This window comes from Pelodiscus sinensis, chromosome 9 (assembly GCF_052426305.1).
Source record: "Pelodiscus sinensis isolate ZL-2025 chromosome 9, ASM5242630v1, whole genome shotgun sequence".
NCBI lineage: Eukaryota > Metazoa > Chordata > Testudines > Trionychidae > Pelodiscus > Pelodiscus sinensis.
In genome coordinates this window covers 60121948-60136257 of record NC_143060.1, presented here as the reverse complement: position 1 = coordinate 60136257, position 14310 = coordinate 60121948, and the positions used below count along the sequence as shown (strand labels likewise).

General features: G+C 48.3%; 1 protein-coding gene and 1 long non-coding RNA gene across 2 annotated transcripts in view; one reads left to right on the top strand and one right to left on the bottom strand.

Annotated features, from left to right (window-relative positions):
- The window catches only part of LOC112546395 (uncharacterized), a 48230-nt gene that overhangs the window by 32310 nt on the left and 1610 nt on the right, over positions 1 to 14310 (top strand). The window lies entirely within an intron of this gene.
- RGS8 (regulator of G protein signaling 8) overlaps positions 8378 to 14310 on the bottom strand; it is a 32392-nt gene continuing 26459 nt past the window's right edge. The window contains exons 5-6 of the mRNA XM_006126926.5: positions 12289 to 12455; positions 8378 to 10709 (exon numbers count right to left, since the gene is read on the bottom strand). Coding sequence (XP_006126988.1) covers positions 10527 to 10709; positions 12289 to 12455 — 350 coding nt within the window. The 3' untranslated portion in view covers positions 8378 to 10526. The remainder of the gene's footprint in view (positions 10710 to 12288; positions 12456 to 14310) is intronic.

Here is a 14310-nt window from a genome sequence, read left to right as displayed (position 1 = left end):
GAACCCGTCCATATTGGCTGTTACCTAAACCCTGTCATCCGATTAAATGGGCAGTTGTTCCATGTGTCAGAACTAACTTTCATCTCAAAAAGGGAAGGGGAGAAAAATCTGCCTTCACTTTGTATGTGAACTCCCCCACTCCAGAAGCACCCTGTCTCCCCTGCCCTCCTGCTTTCCTCCTACTGCGTGCAGACGCATTGTGCCAACTGCGTTATCCCCGATTCCCAGGATAGCAACTTCCCATACCCTGGTAGAGTCATCTGCCGGGAATGGCTTCCTCTGCACCCGAACTGTGTGCAACAGGCCTGGGAAAGGAGACACACTATTGGTCATGGTCCTAGTTCTGTTCAGCAAAGTTTAATGTCTTGGCTGGTGCTTCCTCCGTACAGTGTGACATCTGCTCTGCCGGAGGTAGGCGAAAGCAGAGGTACCCACACTTTTGGTCTAGACCCTGGCTAATCCTTTTGCAGACTCAAGCAATAGATGACATCTGGGGAATCATTTGAATTCTTCTTACAAAGTAAAGGTGATACCCCCGGGGTGGTTTTTTTGCCTTAGACACCAGGCAGACTCTCTGAAGCTGATGACATCTGTCTCCCACTTCAGCTCTGAGCATGGACCTCAGAAGAACATGAGAGAACACCCCACCATGCCTTGTTTTCCCTACATTCCCTCTGCGGCTAGCAATGGTCCCTCTCCTCTACCCCTTTTCCTCCGACATGATTAGACCAAACTTGCTGTACCACAAGGTGGGGCTGTAGAGAAGACCTACTGCTACTATGGGGGCTCTCTCTGAGAGTCTCTGGGCCAGTCAAATCAATTCACAGTGTGAGAACAGCTTTGGGGAGGGACAGCTGTTTCCTTAAGGCCCCTCTTCACCCATTCCCTCAGGAGACTCACCCCATCCCCAGGTCATTCTCACAGCTCCCCGCCCTTCCATCATCTTCCTGTTGCTTTCAGATTCAGAGCGGTGGCCAGTGGAGCGGGGAGCCATGCTGGACAAGGGAAGGCCATCTGCAGCCATATTGGTTGCATGTCCGAAGGAGGCTCTGTATAACCCCTTATAGGGTCTCCCTGGTTACCACCTCGCCAATAAACTTCCATGTCTGCCCCCGTCACAAGTTCACTGTCACTATTTGGTGGCACGGGATTGTCCCCAGAGTCAGCATGAGCAGTGTCTTTCTCCAGCTGTGCACGAGCCGACTCTGACTCCGTGCTGTCTTCTCGATGATGCAGGCTTCCTGTCGGAATGGCTCCCCAAGCGGCAGTTTGTATAGACATTTCCGAGCAGCTAGATAAAGCTGTGAATGATCTTTTCTCCTCATGAACGTGAATGAAGTCAGAAGCAAACCCTCAGGCACAGAGGAAATGTTTTCCAGTTGGTGTTTATTACATCCTCACGGGATTGGTTACAGTAAAGGTGAATGACAATATTCCACTTTACATTGTAATGACATAAGTCAGTGATTATGACAAAGACGTCATCAGCCAAACATCCCCTACGCCAGATGAACTGCTACTGATCTGTTGGGTGTAAGTGACTCTTTCAAACAAGAGCAGCTAATGTCGAGGGTGCTCCAGACGGAAACCCTAACCACTGCCTTCATCTTAAACTTGCATGGCAAATAGGAAGGATCTACAGAGGTCAACTTCTGGGTCCTGTCCAGACTGCAGTTGAAGCTCTGCTGGCAACAACTTTGGTGTGCAAAGACTGTGGTGATAGCATAAGAACCTAATGAAAAGAGAACCACAGTACGGACAGGGTCTTACAGGAGCTGGCCTCCAGGTCAAGATGTCCAGTGATTCAACTCACTCATCCCTAAACTAAGGCTCCAGCGAGTCCCTGCTGAGCCCTGTAAAATCCCTGGTTCCTGGAAGTGTGTGTGTGGCTAACTTGCATGCAACCCAGGCCTGGTAACAAATTACCGGACCTAGCAATACCAGCTGGTACTGAAAGCTTCCTCTCCCCATGTAGTGTTTTCACTGGCACTCTGATTTTCTGATGCTTTTAATGAAGGATGCAGATTCCAGGTGGCATTTGGTGACTTTGACACAAGGGAAAAATGGAGACCCAAGTCCCTCGTTTGATTGATTGAAAAGAAAGGGAGACGGGATAAGGGAGAGGAGTCCCTTGGCTCACATTTCTCAAGGAAGCCAGTTCCATCCCATGGATTACTCATTGCCTGCTCCCATTGCTGGAAATCCCACTGAGCTCCATTCTCTTGCATAAGTAAATGTAAAATCAGACATCTCCTTCCAGTGCCGTTACAAGGTATTTTTGGCCCCAGAGCAAAATATTAATTTTGCATCTCCTCTCCTTAGGTTAGCATGCGTCGCGCTCTTTACTTTTATAGCTCACTAGCAGCAGCTGCCAACCCCGGGCCCTTTAGAATTGCCAGGCCCTGGGGAAATAGCCCCGTTGCCTTCCCATCTGACACAACAGGCCTTTTTACCACCCCTTCCAGTAGGTGAGAGCAGATGAGGAGGGGCCGAGGGCACATGGCTCCTAGTGATGCACCCGGACCACACTCGCTCCTGGCACAACGTCTCCGCAGCCCTTCGCTCCCCAGGCCGCCTGCTTTCACCAGGGGCAGCGCCAGGCTCTCGTGGCCTCACTCCCACCTCCTGGCTTCACTCCCGCCTCTCCCACCCGGCTGGTAGAGGGGCTGAGCCGGCCCACTGCCCTCAGGGCTAATCCCGCCTCCACACTCACCCGTGTGACAGGAGCTCCCCTCAGCACTGCAGCCGCCCCGGCCTGCTGGAAGGGGCGGGACAAAGGCCTGGCCTGTCAGAACGTCTTTCTACAAAGTTCTGGAGTTTTCTCACTCATTCTGGCATTTTCTAGAAATTTCTCAAGTCTTCCAGTCTATCCTCAAATGTTTTCTGTGACAGACGGCGTGATGGGCACCTCTCCTTTTATAATAGTATAGATTATTTTCACTTATTGCGTTTTTGCTCCCCTGATTATGATGCGCCTGGAGTGAGCACCCTGCTTGCCTTGCCCTTGTTATGGCCGTGTCCTTCTCCGCATCCTTTTTTAACTGAAGGGTGCAGACACTGGCAGAGGAATATGCAGATACTCCTCCTATGCAATGTGGTTGGCTCTGCACTCTACAGCATGTGAAAACAGAGCTGATCCTGGTCTAGATTCAGCATGTGAGCCCTGCCGCGTGGAAGGGTGAAGAGTAGAGGGATATATACAGATACGAGAACTGCCCATTCAGCCAGTAACACTCTAGCTTAGCAAACTGTACTGTGAATTCCCAGGAGGAAAATAAGCTGGGAATTGGACCACAGTCCTTCTGTGTGTAAACTGGCCAGCTGGACTTCAAACCAGATGGGAAAGGACTGGAAATGTGAAGCAGGGACTGGGGACAAGAGACTGACATCAGAGCCAAGTCCTCCACAACATCTTGCGCTGGGGATTCTCCCAGCAGAGCGTCATATCCCCTGTCTGACCTCACGTGCCTTTCTGCACAAATGGTTCATTTTTTGGTGACTGGACTCTCAGCTTCGCAGTTCCCTTCCACATACACATCCCGGAGCTTCCGCTGAGTTTATTACTCAGCCTTGAGTCAGAGGTACAGCTTTTTAATAAAGCCGAGGGGAGGTGCAGCGCAAAGCTAACCCACGTTGGCTGAACAAATATAAGACACCCACCTGTATAGAAACACTAGCCTGTTGAGATTGGGAAGTTTAACAGGAAGCACAGCAATAATCCCAACAAAGCAGCTAATGGCAGCACCAGTCCTGCTCCTCGCTTTGCCACGCTCCACTAGCAAACCTGGTGTGGGGCGCTTTAGAGATGGAGAAAAGGGGCACAAAATGAGGAGCAAGCAACAGTCCTCAGAAAGCCCAGCTGATGTAGAAAAAAAATAATTTCCGAAGCAGCTGCAAACGTACCTTGGGTTCAGTTCTATGATCTTTGACTTTCATGCCAGGCTGAGAGCTGCACCAAGACACTAGGTGAACGGAAGGCTCCGGCATCAGAGGAGAAACGGAATGTAGCTATCAGACGGGAAAACGTGCCCCATAGTAAGGGATGGGTGACAAGTACGAAGTGACAGGCAGTTGGTGTGTAAAGACAGGCGATAGCACTGTCTGCAGTGACACTCAGAGGGATGCTGGAGGGATATGAAAAGATACCAGACGGGTTTCTGGGGAAAATGAGACAGGTATGTGACAAGAAGAGACAAGCAGGCAGGGCCCAGTATGCGAGGAGAAATGAGAAGCATGAAATAACAGGTAGGCAATGATGGTTGAGAGGTTGCTGGGAAGAGGGGAAAGATATCCATGGACAAGGGGCCCGCCGGGACAACTTTGTGAGGCTACAGAACGGAAGTGCAGAGATAAATGAGAAGCAAGTGGTATGTAGGGAATGTTAGGGTAAGTTTATAGTTACAAGAGAGAGGGCTAGGAGACAGGAAACAGAGAGGCACTGACACATGAGAGATATTCAGGGACCAGGCTGAGGTGTGTTTTGATATTGCTCTGTATGCTGTAAACATTTCCCTGTGGTTTCTGTATCTATGAACATCCAGTTCAGTTTGATATATGTGCTGTTCCGGATAAATGAGCTTCACGTCTCCCATTACTAGCCACTTTTACAGATGCTGCAGAGAAACGCTAACAGCTCATTTTATTCCCCTTACGTATTATCCCTATTCTAACAGTTACAGCCTAAATCACAGTAAAGATTGTATAATGGGAAATATTAAATAATTTGTGCATAAAGCACATACACATTTGCTCATACATGCACGCACTCACACATACATTCCTTCAATACTCACGGCTGGCCTACATTAAAACTTAGGTCATTCGAGCTCTGTGGCTTACGGCTGTGAAAAATTTTGCACACAGAATGGCATAATTAGAGCAACCTAACCCGCTTTCTAGATGCAGTAAAAGGAAGGAGTCTTCTCTCACCCTAACTAGCCACCTGCTTCTCAAAGAGGTGGATTAACTACACTGATGGAAAACCCCCTTCTGTTGATGTAGCACGGTAGTGTAGCTGCTTCCTCCCATAGCACAGCGGTACTGCCTTAGAGGCGGTAGTGTACCCCAAAATAATCAAGACTGATCCTTCATACTTCCCAGTATGGAAGGCATGGACCCAGCAGTGCATGAATGTTGACATTTAAAGGGACATAGAGAACTTCAAATTTGGTTCCTAAAGGGGAAAGGATAAAAGCAGTTTCTGCTTCTACCCCTGCTTCTGTGGCACACTGTGAAATTTGATAACTTGAAAATGGCGTTTTCCTGTTTTTGAAAGTATTTGATCTTCCCTCTTGTTGTCAGAGATCCCCACAAATTGATAAGCTGTTCAGGGGCAAGAGCAAATGGGATCTTCCACAAAGTGCTATCAAAGGCAAAGGTAGAAAGAAACGATTTTTCTCCCTCCCCTTTCAATTATAGCAGCCTGACTTGTTACAATAATGGGTGAAAAATTTGCAGAGAGAAGTGTGATTAAGTTGTTGATGCTCCTTTAACATCAATAAGGGTTGACGTAAAAGGCAGGGTATTTACATTAAGGATTCATCTCTATAGACTGGTTTAGATCTTGCAATGGCTGAGACGAAATCACCATTTTTTATGAGCTCCTGATTTTACAGGAGGGGATTACATAACTCGTCTATTTTAATTTAATTCTGGCTGCCATTTGGCATAAAAGACAACAGCTGATGCTAATGTCTTGTTTAAAAAAAGACTTTAAATCATTAGGCTGTTTTCCGAGCGAGCACAAAAACGGTCTGAAAAATAACTGATGATTGCAGATGAAGGATTTCCCTTGTGCTGGATTCATCTCACAGGGGACCCTCTCTGACATTAGCTGACGAGGACTGAACATGATGGGTTAGGAAAAAAACTGGTCCTAAATCTATTGGCTGTACCAACAAAATCCACGTTACCTATTACATACATTCCCTACTCAAAGCAATACGCCAAATCAAGAACGTGCAGGAGTAGGGGGTTTGCTGAGAGATGTCGGCTACTTCAAAATGCTTTGGTTCGTTTTTCAAAGAATTCAGGGCTCGATTCACTAATGGATTCCAGAGGTATTGGCTGGTAGATGCTCCCACACAGGGCTGACTGAGGTCACACTTGGGGGCAAAAGCTAATACGGGTCCTTCAGGAGAAGTTGGTAAATTGTTCCCCCCCTTTCAGTGGCGATAGAATGCCTCATTAGACTTTTCACAGCCCCACCGTCTAGCCAACCTCTCTTCCGCCCTATTCAGCCTTAATTGCCATGAATAGCAAACCAGCAATGTTGGGGAGAACCTCACTGAGCATCCATCAGGAAGTCCTGCAGATTTGTTAGCATGGGGTGGCCAGCTGCCCAGTCTGTTCCAAAATCTGCAGGAGAGTGTCAAATATTCCATAGCCAGACCCCAGTCATCTGTAATGAATGGAAAGGTAGAAGCAAAGGAGGGGGTTCTACAGCTTCCATCAAGTACAATCATTCAGCAACGGGCCATCGCCCCCGTTAGCTGGTGGGAGAAACCTCCCTTCTTCTTCCCATCCCATCCCGCCTTTGCCTGTCGAGCTGTACTTGTCCTTCGTTCCCATCAGGCAGGACCTCTCACCTCACTGGGTTTTTGCCTACTGGGTAACTCAGCCTGTGCAATGGAATATTCTCACCGTGCTCCAATAGTAGGCTGATCTCGCTGCTCCTAAAGGGCTGGGAAGTAATGGCAGGCATTTTGAAGATGTCTTCTGCTAAACTATCCCTGGGCTGTGTCTAGACTGGCAAGTTTTTCTGCAAAATCAGCTGCTTTTGCAGAAAAACTTGCCAGCTGTCTACACTGGCCTCTTGAATTTCCACAAGAACACTGACGATCTACTGTAAGAAATCAGTGCTTCTTGCGGAAATACTATGTTGCTCCCGTTTGGGCAAAAGCCCTCTTGTGCAAATCATTTGCGCAAGAGGGCCAGTGTAGACAGCACAGTACTGTTTTGCGCAAAAAAGCCCCGATGGCTAAAACAGGGCTTTTTTGCGGAAAAGCACGTCTAGATTGACACGGACGCTTTTCCGCAAAAAGTGCTTTTGCGGAAAAGGGTCCGCGCCAATCTAGACACTCTGTTCCGAAAAAGCTTTTAACGGAAAACTTTTCCGTTAAAAGCATTTCAGGAAAATCATGCCAATCTAGAGACAGCCCAGTAGTTTGGTGCAGTAAGGAGACTACAGGCTGGAGGGGCAGCTTGGGCTCTGAATTTCCTGGCTTGTGTGGGCTTGTGAGCTCAGCCATTATTTATTTTGGATGGAGAAAGGGCAGTGGAGCTTTGGAATGCTCTCTATAGGTTCATAGCCTGTATTCATGGAGGCTTTTAAGAACAAATTAGACAAACACTTGTCAGGGATGGTCTCGATAATAGTTCATTCTACCCTTCATGCTGGACTAGATGACCTCTCGTGGTCACTTACAATCCTACTGGTCTTTGTTCTCCACTTAGAGGAAAGGACAGTCAGAGTTGTGCACATATGCACCCTTTTCAGTCACAACCACAATACGGGGGTTCATATAAAAGAAGGAAAATATACATAGCTCCTCCTCCCCCGTCTTCACAGCCTCAGCATGTTCAGTGTCCTCACTGGCTGCGTTCTTTCCCAGAGCATAGTGTCATAGGAAACAGCTAGGACCCTGCAACCAGTCCCTGAAACCTACCATGTAGCCATGCCTGTCCTATCACACCTATCACACCATTCCAAAAGCTGCAGCTTCATTGGTTTCATGCGCCAGTGCACATTCAGGCAAGAAGCCATTTAGACTCTTCCTCATTAAGGAGCCAGTTCTGTGCGTTCTGCTCCCAGGGACTTTGACTCAACTCAACAGGCGCTCCTCACATCTGAAGACAGAGCATGGCCCTACGTGAGGGTGCCGCCATTGAAGTGTCATAGGAAGAGGAATTCTTCCCAATTCTTTAGGAGGTGTGTCCGGGCGCGCGCCTGCCTCCAACTGCACAGAAGACGCACTCAGAATGTGCCACGAACCCTGTGGCGTGATGCAAGTACATTTCCCCTAGCATCTTAGTGATCTCCCTCTTGCGCTTTTATCTTACATCTGCAGCACAGCGGGGACCCACGCGTGGCTTACTTGTGTAACAGGACACAAATATAGCCCAAGAAAGATCAAAGAATAATTTCATCAGTCTTTGATTGCACAAGGTTCCCAAGAGAGTTCTCTCTCCAGTCTCATTCGTTAGGCTGACTAAATGTATAGGCCAAAGGCATTCATGATAGATAAGAAAATAGATGGAGAAGCTGCACCCTGGGACCTGCATTTGGGTGCAGACTCAGTTTTCCACCCTCACACGCCTGTGATCCTGTGCTCTAGTCCCTGCCATTTATTTCACAATTCCCTTGCGAAGACCGTCTTTAAACTATGGTTCTCAGATCAGAAGGCTCTATGCTCTTTCTGATAGTCCCCCTAAGAGAATGAAAATTGACCCAGGAAAGGACCTCTCTCTTAGACAGTGGTCCGAAGAATGAAAAGTCGAGAAGCACCGTTTTAGAATAACAGTCCTGTCAGATGCTGAAACCTTCCCTTCGAAAACCTTTTTGTCTAGGTTGCTACTCGCCTCTGGTGCCAGAGAACTCTGACCAGCTGCACATGTCTCTGAAATGAGACCACCAGACACCCCACTCTGACTGGGATCCTGAACCACAAATACCCAGTCTCTGGAGCTTAAGGGATCACCACAACGTGAAACTTTGGCTACTGACCAACATAATGGCCTACCAGTGAACTCCTGTTCAGCAAAGCCACGCCACGCTGCACCGAACCATGCATCAGCTCTCTCCCATCTCACCTTCCTGTTTAGCCCAGGCATCAATTGCATCCAGTGTTCACGTTCTCAAGTTAGGACTGGGAAGACGTTTATTTTAGAAAATAACAGTGCTGCCCTAACAAAACCCACCCTCCCAATGAGAGTAACCTCTTGATGGCTACAGAACAGACACTCCTCCTGCATAGCATCGCCTCAAAACAGAGCCTGAAAGCTCTGTCCTACCCTAATGCATGGATGTGCAATGCCTTTTAAGACCTACTCAGCTTTGTCCTATTTTGCTGTGTGGCGCCTTGGACGCCAGTCCTTCCTATTTTCTCTGTGTTGCATCACATTTTTGCTCCAATCCTGCTGGGGTAGCAAACCCATGGAGCACCCTAAACACAGAAATTGAAGCCTATTATAAATGTATTTATGCACAGCTTGGTGGTTGTGCGACACAGCTGATGTCTATACATAAATCATTTCTTAAGCTATGCAACAAAAATATGGAAAATACAGCAGAAAATAGGTGTCTTGGATACTGGACTCTCAGTCCGTGCACAACATGTTTCCACTGTCTTATCTCTTTCTGGAGTAAGGGCCGTGTCTCCATATTTGTACAGCACCGAACACACAGTTAGCAATCGATAAATAAAAGCAGTCCATGGACAATACATAAAAATAACTTTAGTATCAGTGTTATCAGCTGCTGCACGAGGCCAGGACCGAAGCTATTTTGAAGTGTTGTGTGCGGTGTGCTACGTTGCACACAAATCCCTTTGCTTTTACCTCTCCCTGTCATGCCCGATCCTGCAATGCATGAAACGTGCATTCTCGTATAACAGGCTGTCTTGCGTTCTCCTCCCTTGTGAGCAGGAAGGAATACCACATGCTGCCTCCCAAGACCACACAGCTCTTCAGGGATAAGAAGCATCTTTTGGTTGTGGTTTTGGTACGGAGCCTAGCACAGCGCCCCTGCTCCCTGCTAGCACAGTACAAATCAATCGATACATCTTAATGATCATAATTTGCATCTGGAACCTTTTCTAGTATGGGCTTTTGGTCTGGCCTCCTGGGGAGGAAATGTTGGCTCCTTGACAACGTGAAAATAACACTCAGCTTCCCTTCCCGAAAGAAAAGGACTTTATGGTAGGAAGGGGGTGCAGTAGAGTCATGGCTGACATCACAATGTGAGCAACAAAAATGGAAGAAGGAGCTGACTCGGTTGATCAGTTCTATCCTGGGAGATCGCTCACGGCCTGTGGTGTTAGCCACCCCCTGGTTGTTAGCGTGGAGTTCCAGCCACCCAGGCCCCCACAAGTGACAGCAGTGCTGTGGATTGTGCTCGGTTACACTCGTTTTAGGACTGCTCTTAGTGTCCCCTCCAAATGTGCGGGATAGGTGAGGGTCGGGAAAGGTCTGAAAGGCTGGAAGTTCATATTGGCATTATTTACCAACTAACCAGTGTGGTAAATTTTGGGAAACCTGCCTTCTCGATAGATGACTCCGTGCCCCACAGAGGACATATTTCTGACCCTGAGAAGGCCAGAAACTGCAAGGTGCCACCACTAACCAAACAGACCCACAAACTCAAAGAGTCCTAGTGCTGCGTTTGGGTCGCATCCTGACACAGGCTCCCCCTTTCTCTCGCCCTTCCCCCTTTCCCACTGCGTTTTTAACACCAATGAAGTTTCACATTTGGAAATGGGTTTGGCTGCCATGGGAAGCGTATGGTTTGTGATGGTCCCATCCCTGCTCTAGCTGAGCCTCCTCTGGGTTTGGGTCAGTAGGTCTGTGTAAATTTTGGATCTCAGGAACCTGGGGTAAGAGTCTTTCTCCATGAGGCTGTGCACCTTCCCTTGGGCCTGGTCAAAGCAAGACAGTGAGGGCTCCTGCACGTTATTTCTTGTCACCTCCCGTGTCTGGAAGTCTATGTTCACCTAGGGGAAAAGACAGCAAGAAGGATTCATAGAGTAACTCTGGTTTATGTAGTTAAAAGTGTATGTATGTCGCAGCCTTGACTAGCAACACAAAAACATAATCTTTGGGGACAGGGGAGGAAGGGATTAATAATAAGTCATGGCCCGTATTTTCTAATTTAGCGTACTTAAGTTAAGCACGTCAATCCATATTAATTTCAATATCAGCTATGAGTGCTTGCTACCTCTAAAAACCAGACCTCTGTCACTCCAGCTATGCTAACACTGATCAAGGTTCCTATCAATGTTATGAATTTTAGTGGTTTCAACCATTAGTAAAATCTTAATACCTTTGTTATTTTTATTTTACAATAAACTGTTTGACTTGTATAATAATTTCGCATGACAGCCAGGGTTCTAATTTTTTCCATTCCTGTGCAGAATAAGTTTTGTTATATGCACCAAGGCATGTGTACAGGTGCACCACCAATAGAAACACATGCTGGTGGCTGTGGGCGCTCTGTTGATCAGCTGGGCAGCATTTGACTCTCTCTTGGGTGGCTGCCCAAATGCTCCAGACTAGTGATGACTTTAAGCTTATGACTTTAGAATTTTTGCTGGAACAACGCCCTGAATTTTCTCAGATTTTGCCCTGGCAAATGACCTATCTTAACTGTGGCTGTCATGAGATGGATTGGCTACAAGGCCATTCCTGTGGCAGAGTTACTGCTATTACTACTTTTTTGGCTAGGGAGGCATTTGTGGTACCCAAATATAATGCAGTCGAGAAAGGGCACCTTTCTGTGTGCCTCCCCTCAGAAGATTACAACACTAGCTGGCTGTGCATTACGCTGGTTGGCCATTTCAAGTTTGGATACACCACGTTCATGTCTGTGGAATCGCAGGCCAAACCCTTGCAATATCGAAGGACACTACCCCTCCTAATCTAACCTAAACCTGTGTATCTAATCCTGCCTGGAATAAATTCAGTGCCACAGGATTCTGGATCTCCTCCCACTCCAATTGACATAATCAAAAAGACAGCCATTGACTTCAGTTGGGCCGGTATTTGGTACAACCTCTGCTTGAGTTTGAGCCAAAGGATTTGAGAGTCTCTTGCCCCTGGGATCTCCTTCTAGGCAATCTTACTGTTCCCAGTAGGACTTCAGCTCACTTCCAGGGTTGTCTTAGCAACCAATGTATAGTCTCCTTGTAGGCCAGAAACTGTCGCCACTAACCAAACATACACATAACCTCGAAGAGTCCTAGTGCTGCGTTTGGGTTGCATTCTGACACAGGCTCCCCCTTTCCCTCCACCCTCTTCCCCTGTACCGCTGGGAGCAGATGAAGGGTCACATGTCCCCCAACACCATGTGGGGAGGGGCAAGGGGCCAGCAGCTGCCAGGGGGAGAAGAAAAGGGTGGAGTGGGAAGGAATCTTGCAGATTCCGAGAGTTGTAGGAGCTACATTGGCACATACCCCCCTCACTCTGGGAGAGCCAACAAATTAGCGCAGTTGCTGGGAGTGTTGTTGACGGAGTTTTGGGGACCGCATGAGGCATCCATTTTGAGACTGGTGGAGGGTGCGTGTGCTCACTAACCTCTCGAGGAGCTTGCACATCAACGAATTCTTCAAAGATCCTGTGCGCCTTGGATGCCAGTTTGGTTGCCGACCGGGTCTTTTTGAACTCCTCGCAGGCCAGCCAGAACTCCAGATTCTCCTCGCTGAACTCTGTCTTCAGGAAGGCGCGGAATGCAGCCACCCCGTCTGCAAGGGGGAAGCATTGGATTTATGGAAGAAAGGAAGCAAGTTCAGGCCAGGTGAAGCCTCCTTCCTTTATAGCCCACTGTTCACCCGTTGTTTCCTGTGGTGGTGAAAAGCGGCGCACAGTGGGCTGGGAGAGGACGGTGGAATGGAGTGGGAGGCTGGATCACTCTGGCTCCCATCACCGTGATGAGTGGGGACGGGCAGGGAGAACGACTATTACTGCTGCCCCTCATCTGGCCCCCCCAGATAATCCTCCAAGCCGCTCTGGGTTCCACCCACAGGACGGTTGGGGCAGCGGCCACAGGGCCTCCCAAAATGCAGGGTCTCCCGACTGTCCTATGGATGGGACGGCTTTACCATCAGTCAGCGCCAGACAAGAGATGGATTGTGCAAGCTGGAAGTGCTCTCTCTTATTCTTTTCCCTCCCAGAAAGATCAGATCCCAGCCGGATCCTCCCCTCTTCCCGTGGGCAGCGAGGGAAAGTGACAGAATCTGCTGCCTCCCGCTCTTCCTCCCTCCGAGGGAAAAGAGAGACCTGCCCTCAGCCTCCCTCCCCTAGCCAGAGTCCAGGAGACAACTAGAGGTGCCATCTGTGAAATGCAGAACCCTTCCCCCCTTGTAAGGGAGCCCTCCTGCTGTCGCCTCACAGGAACCCCAGTCTCAACCACCCCACTTCTGATGGGACTCGGGTCTTGGGTCTTTTGGTGCCAACTTGTAGGGTTGCCAGATGGTTTCAACAAAAATACAGGACACACTTGACGTTACATCACAATCTACATTACAGCTTATGTAGAAAATACCGGACATTTCTAGTTTCTCGTTTATATTTTCTCAAATTGTTTCCTGAACAGGAAGCTCAAATATTGGACTGTCCGGTTCAAAACCGGACAGCTGGCAACGCTACCAACTTGTGTTTGGCCCCAGCCACTGGCAGAAGACAGGATACTGGGCTAGCCGGACCATTGGTCTGACCCAGTCTGGCTACTCTTCAGTTCTGTGCCTTTCCCAATGCCCGGTGCTGAGAGGAATCGGTGCGGTTTCAGCAGGTTGAGGGTTCGGCCCACCCCCAGGTGTCTGTCACCACTCTCCCAGCCATGTGGCATGAGTGGTAATTACAAAATCACCGGCCACACGTGTGCACAGCTTACAGCGAACGTTGGTCCCAAGCAAAAAAAAAAAAAAATCCCTCAGCACAATAAATCTTTTCCCTGGCAAGGCAGTACAGAAACTGGCCAGACTAGTTAAAAACTAGCCAGCTGGCCACCATAACCCCCAAGATACAATGGTTCTGTCAACACCCTCTCCCCTCATCGACATGCCTTATGTCTTCCTGTAACCTCGCATCTGCTCCTCGAAAGCAGCTGGGAACGGTTTTCTGAGGGCGGGGGTGGACGTGCCCCCTTTTAAATAGCTCATGTGAGATTATGGATAGAAAGGGGACGCAGGTGTATCACATCAACTCTCTGTAGTGTCCTTTTTTAGTCTCGTTACTGCCCAGAGAAAGGGAAATGTGATGGGGCGTGCCATAGTCTTTATGGAAATATGCTTATGGATATGAATTAACTGGAATATACTTCATGCACGATACTTCATGCAGGGTGCCGCTGGAAAGGTTGCAATATACTGCATCTATTAAGGAAGGCTGTCTGGCCTGTGAAGAAGATCATTAGAAAAATTTTTAGGTTGTGATACTATATGTAACTAGTTTCTTTAGTGTAGTAAGCTTAGTTGTGTGTTAAGTTTGCTCAGTTACTTTGTTCTATCTGCTACCTCTTAGGACCCTTAAATCCTACCTTTTATACAGCCCACAGACCCGAGTTAGCAGCAGCTGGGATTGAACCTGAGGCCAATGGGG